Below are 6948 nucleotides of genomic sequence, written 5' to 3' on the forward strand. Positions count from 1 at the left end.
CAATTAAATCTATATCTTTTTATCTATCACACAACTTAAACATTCACCATCTAGATAAGAACACATTTATCCAGCACCTTGTTACCATTACTTCATCAGAACAAATGTCTTTTAATTTCCTTTTATATAAGAGACTGTTCAAAAGACTTTTGGCTAAAAAGAAGCTTTATAGTTAATATTTCTTTTCCAATGTTGTGTAGTGGAAGAAAGTTTGGGTTTCTTAATAGAAACATAGTTTAATCCCCACAAACAACACTTTGGAGGGGGTATTGATGACTCAATGAAGGAAGACTAACATATTTGTGATTTCCAGTTCGATCATGAGTGCGTCCGGGTTTATCACCAGTTTGCCTTTAGGCGGATGGTTTTTCCCGGAATTGAAGATAACTTGGAGGCGCTTACGGCTGGGTTGTCCAGCTTGCGGTGGTCTTTTTTTCCATTGGGTCATCTCGTACGAAGTACGTAGCCAGTTCTCTGTTTATTGGCCGTTCAAAAAGAATAGTTAAGATATATGTATTTTTTTTCTAATACGCTTTTATTCCTAAACTTTCGTTCTCATAAATGACTTATAAGTTAGAAGTGAATATATTTAATAGAAACATAAGAACAACAATTTGGTTAAATTTAATCTTCCATTTTTTTTATTTTTATTTTTATTTTTCAAATCTAATCTCTTACCTAACCTTCAATTCTCATCTTAAATTAATTGCATGAGAAAAAAAACACTTGGGTTTTGATTTAAGCATTACATCAAACAACTTGTTTGCATAGTAACTTATCATTTATGCTCAAGTTCACAAATAGGTTAAAACTCAGAATTGAAATTAACAACAATCAAATTCTTCTTTATCATACCAACCACTAAATCTCCAAGCCACAAACAAAATAAGCCTATCAAATTTAAGTCATTAAAAACAAAAACAAAAAACTTATGAAAGATTGATTCACACATAAAGCGCAATGAAGATGAAAACTCGATGGTTTGGCTCTATGGTGAGATTATAGATTTTAGGATTTGCGTATCAATTAAATATTGATTAAATTTATTTTTAAATGCGTGTCATGTATTTACCTTGATAAAAGTCCTAAGATTTACCTCATTTAAGAAGTTTGTTCTTTTATGGTGTAAAATTATTAATAGTTCTTCCACATTCTTATCATATTGCATAAAATTTGTTTGTTACTTCTTATTTCTTTCTTAAAAGGTATATTTAATTAATTCCAAAAGTTATACTCAAGTACAAATATCAAAAAAAGATATAATGATTTATGAGGTGAACCTTAAACGTAAGGTGTTTTTTTTCCAATATTACACACATTAAACACTAGTATAATAATGAATAAAGCCCTTAATATCTACATATGTTTATTATTTATAACGTACAAATATTTTCAGGTAAGAGCAACTTGTAGTTATGTAGTTAATCCGAAAACGCAACATGCAACCTCAATTTCAGCTTTAGCCCAACTCAGAAACCCCATACCATCAGAGGTTAGGGGGGTTAAAAATTTTAACTTAAAATCTAAAATTGGGGTCGCATCCTGCCTCGGGTTGACAAAAGGGATTGAATTTGCACTTACCTTTTTTTTTTTTTTTTTTTTTTAACTACAAATAGTTACGATTTTTTTAAATTAAAATTGATTCTTATTAATGCCGGCTGTATATTGTATACACATTAAAAATACAAATTAAAAAAAAAGGATTTATAAACACGAAAGAAATGAATGCAACCGTCACTAATTGAATAAGTAATAAAGGCCATAAACAAGTGGTTTAACTTTACCTTTTTACACCTCGCAGTACTGATTTTTACCGTGCCCTATCGGCTAGGTGGGCCCCATCCTAACAAACCAACATGCCACGTCAACGCTTGACGGTCTGTTCAGTCAACATCTCATCTCATCTCACCTCAAGTCATCCGTCCGGCCGACAACTGTCACATTATTCCTTCCCGGAACCGAATATTCCGACGATCCGTTACTCTTTCCACCACCATAACAACTAGATCGAAACAGCAACGACCGTACACAACACATAAACCCGGTCTTCCTTCGAGTCACAACTTTCTCCGGTTCGATCACCGGTCTATTCACATTCCTCCGGCGAGGACAGTTCTTCGATCTAACTCTACCGAGACACGAGACCTTCGGTGACGACGGTTCCGTCATCGAAAGAACCGCCGGTTCTTTATTATTACCAATCGAATCGGATCTCTTCGGAAACAATAATATGTTCTTAAGCTTACAGTTCCTACGCTTCGAATCAATATTATTCGTTTTCACCACCGCTTTCGAATTCAAAAACGATATCTGCAACGCACTCACGTTACCGTTGGGTGTTACGATCGGATTCAAATGAATCGAATTCGAGTTTCCTTTTATCGATTCGTTTCTATCTAAGAAGGCGTTGCGATCGAACCAGTCGAACTCAGAGTCCTTTGAGAGCCAGAATGATTCCGGCGCGTAATCGACTACGGTGCTTTCTGGAATGTCTTGATCTCGAAGCTCGTCGGCGAGTGTCACGCACGTGATTCTGCGGTCGCTGACGTGGCATGCCGGAGGAAGTTGAGGTAGGGGTTCGGAATCTACTTGCGGCATTGTTTATGTTTAGGTGGTGGACTCACAGTCAAAACTCACAGTACTTGTTTTATGTTGTTCATGAAATACTTGTGGGAGGGAGCGTTTTAAATGTACAAATTGTTAGATATTTATAACACTGAGAGAGAGAGAGAGAGAGAGAGAGAGAGAGTGAAACTTTGGTTCAAGTGTATAGATCCATTCAAGACAAAAATATTGTTGAAATCTACGGTAAAAGAAATTATAATAAAAATAATTCATAATTTATTAGGCAAAATGTAATGGGCGTGGGTTACGACGAAAAGGGGGCGAGAAGTGGCGCGAACACCGCCCCCCCCCTCCCGGCGATATGTGACCGACAAGGGGCGGGGGCGGGGTCTTTTGTCGCTCAAAAGTGTTTAAAAATAATAATACTTTATTAAATTGACCGTTGTCAAACGGTAAACAATGAAAAAAATTTAATTAAAACAATATATTTATATAAACATAAACCTTCTTCTCCGTTTATATCCATTTTATATCATTTTTTCTCCATTTCATATCTATATAAACATACACATTCTTCAAAAAATCTAGCAAAATGAATCATAGAACCAACCGAATTCCGTGGAACTCATCGCTACCATAAGAGAAATCATCAAAAAACACGAAAAGTGTCAAGGAAATCAACGATGCCATGAGAGAAACCAACAAACAACACGAAAAGATTGCCGCTATGTTGAAATTGCGGGAAATGAGTGAAGAATACGAATCTCTCAAAGCGGTCGGGTTACACGAAGATGCCGCATTATTACAATGACAACGAATTGAAAAAATACGCGAATATTATGGATATTAGTATTATTTTAGTTATGTATTTTTTTAATTTTTAGTTGTGTATTTTTTTAGTTATGTATTTTTTTTAATTTTTAGTTATGTATTTTTTTGTATTTATTTTTAATGTTAATGCATTTTTATTTAATTATTTAAATAAATTGGTTTTATTTGTTTAGATTAATTATAAAAAGAAAATAATAAAAAAAGATATTGTGGGCCCAATTTGTAGCCCATATGTGACATTCATCAATTTTGGGTTCGATTCGTTTTCGTTATTTTATTCATATAGTTATAAATCGACCTTTTTTGTAAACCGAAACCCACGACATAATCAAAATGATGGTTTTTATGTTACAATATTGTTTTACACTTGTTGGGTCTTGAAAACATCATTTTCGGGCCTTAAAACGCATTAAAAACACTTAAAGCCAACTCCAGGGGCCAAACTGTCATTTTTGAAAGTTAAAATATTCCAGCCTCCACCCCGTCGCGCTGCGCGACGGGGGAGCCTCCTGTGGTCGCGTAGCGCGAGCAGCATTAGCTGCAGCTACGGGTTTTGTTGTTTTATGCTTTGTTTTGATCCCTTTTTGCATGAAACTTCTTTTGTTTAACACACATATTTGACCATCAACATTACCCTATATATACACCCCCTTTCCCATTCATTTTCCCCTGCTACAACTGCAAAAACTCTCTCAAACATCAAAGATCTAATGTTATTTTCTTAGTGTTCTTGAAGGTTTGACTTCCAAAGTCAAACTAAGTTTAATCTTTCATTCTAATCAGCTTATGTAGTCTTATTAATACTTGATCATGGTGGTACACCGTTTATATAATATAATACCCCTTGTTACCTTTGGTAGTTACTTCTCCGATTCCGGTCGGTGAGGTTTCGGACATAGTAAGGCAAGGCTTCATGGAGGACTTCGTGTTCTTGATATATATATATACTTATATAACTTGTTTATACATACTAACCATGCTTAACTTCTGCTCATTTTAGTTTGTTTACAAGTTCCATGGTTATGAGTTTGAGGGTCTATGCTTCGGTTTAACCGTAAATAGCTCTAAACTGTAATCCGAACTTTTGCTTACTAGCTATTGTTAAATACTTGTTTAAACATGTTTAATGTTAGATCTCAGTTTATAAAACCATTTTTATGAGTTCCATGGTTATGGGTTAGTAGATTCTAAACTCGGTCTTAACCCGAAACTAGATCCGAACCGTAAACCGAACTTTTATTTAAAGACTTTATTGTTAACTTTTTGGTTGTAAAACTTAAGTATTTTCATTTGTACATTATTATACAAATTCTTGGATATTTGGGCATGTGGAAACCATCCATGAACTTATTGTGAGATGGACACCGAACCAAACCGAACTAAACCGACTTTTACTCGCTTAAGACACACAAGTGTGTTTTTAGTTATCAAGACTTGTATATTTCTTTAAAAATAGTTTACAAACTGATTTTAATTGTTTTCTTAAGTACTTGGAAATGTTGGATCCAACTTGATCTCATAACAAAGTTTGGACCGACAAACCGAACACTCGCTTAACGTATGTTGTTAGTTCTAAAACAATAGATCTACATACTTGGTTAAGTATTACTTAATTTTTATGAGTTATCTCATAACATTTAATACTTTGGAAAGTTGACTTTGAGTTTGACCATTTGTCAAGACCCGAAACACTCGTTAAAACCCGTTTTAGTATCTTTATTCCAAAGGGACTTGCATTCTTGCATTTTACACACCTTATTACTTAACATATGTTAAGTAAATAATAAGGTTAGATACTTTAATCCGGGTTCGAGCAAACTTACATTTTTAAAGGGTTATTATTATAAATTCGTAAATATTTACATTTTAAACCTTAAACTTTGAATTGTTGCATTTCTTATCATTTATTTCATTTAAAGACTTCCTAGACAACCTTTCAAATACAAGACTTCCTTTCACCTAAACTTTACCCGTTAAATCTCATCCTTCCGGTTACTCGTTATTTTACCGATCAAGTTTATAACTTAAATGTGAGTACTTTCATACCCCGTTATCCATATTTTGTTTTGGGGTAACATTTTATACTTATTCAACTAAATGTTTTATTCTTGAATCTTAAACCACAAATGTTATTGTATACTTTACTTAAATACTTGCTCAATTTGGTGTTCTATGATTATATGCCTATGTGTTTATCGCTTTTGGTTAGTGGAATCTATAAATCCTAGACTACTTGGCATCCCCTTGTAGCAATGTGTCATTAACGTAATGCAATTAACGATAACTATAAAATCCTAGACTATCTGGCATCCCCTTATAGCTAGGTGTCGCTAACGTAATCCTATTAGCGATATCTATTTATCCAAGTTATTGCTTTTATTTATTGTTTCATATACAAGTTTTGTGGCTTTTTTATATTTATATACTTATATGCTCAAAGTTATTAATTGCTCACCAACCTTTGTGTTGACAAACATTATTTTATGAAATGTTACATGTTTGACTTTTGTTGACTCGAGGACTTGACGAAAACGTTACCAAGACTATTAGGATATTAGTAAAACGAACAATATAATTGCTTACTTGTATTCAATTTGTTTGTATAAATGAGATGTGTTGTTTATTGATTTATGAAATAAAATGAGTTGATTAAATATTGTCACTGTAAATATTGTCTTGTGTTTTTGGGCAATTGGTTGCACCCCGGCATGTTCCGCCGCCTTTATTCGGGGTGTGACACCCTACACCATTACACCCCAAAAACAAATTTCCACTCCTTGCTGACTGGGCGACACGTGTCACAATTCGCCCCCATTTGTAGCCTTCTACTACGCATAGCCTTACATTTTAATTATTATTTTTAGTAATATTTGAACGGCACATGTTATATTATTACTTTACTCTGTAAATTTCACTATAAATAATTGAATTAATTATATGTTTACAAAAGAAGAAACAAAGTTCTAGGTTTACAACCTACCTTATCAGAGTATAAGACTATGCGTAGTGGAGGGACTACAAATTGGGACGAATTGCTATACGTGACGTCCAGTTAATAAGTGGTGAGAATTTATTTTTGGGGTGTAATGGTGTAGGGGCTACATTAGTAATATATATATATATATATATATATATATATATAGTAATATATATATATATATACATATATATATATATATAGTAATATAATGATCATAAAATAAATCTTCTTCCCGGCGACAAAACCCACCCGCCCCCGCCCCTTATCGCCCAAAAATCGCCCGTGGGGCGGTGTTCCCCCCCCCCCCCAAATCGCCCCTTGTCGCCTGGATTTTCCGCCCGCTACGGGTGGCCTAAGGAAGTGTCTCAACACCGTCCTGGATGTCAGGATGTCTCGGGGCGAAACATAATTCACTTGGCCCAGTGTAATCGTCTTATTTGTGTACGTCCGTTAAGTTTTTGACAGACAAACGGACGGTTCACAAACACTCTACCGAAAAAAAATTTATGTCGGTGACCGTCCATTAAGAAATTGAGTTTGTCCGTGTCCATCCGTTAATATTGTAAACGGAC

The 6948-nt window shown here is 34.4% G+C and overlaps 1 protein-coding gene across 1 annotated transcript; it reads right to left on the bottom strand.

Annotated features, from left to right (window-relative positions):
• Positions 1–824: 824 nt before the first annotated feature.
• LOC143577437 (uncharacterized) lies at positions 825–2598 on the bottom strand. The gene is made up of 2 exons (XM_077061270.1): positions 1910–2598; positions 825–891 (listed from the first exon to the last, which is right to left on the bottom strand). Exons 1-2 carry the CDS (start codon positions 2596–2598, stop codon positions 825–827), a joined length of 756 nt encoding a protein of 251 aa, XP_076917385.1.
• Between the last annotated feature and the right edge of the window lie 4350 nt (positions 2599–6948).

Source organism: Bidens hawaiensis, unplaced genomic scaffold (assembly GCF_021521415.1).
Source record: "Bidens hawaiensis isolate Kalapana, Puna unplaced genomic scaffold, B.hawaiensis_p1.1 tig00028587_1, whole genome shotgun sequence".
NCBI lineage: Eukaryota > Viridiplantae > Streptophyta > Magnoliopsida > Asterales > Asteraceae > Bidens > Bidens hawaiensis.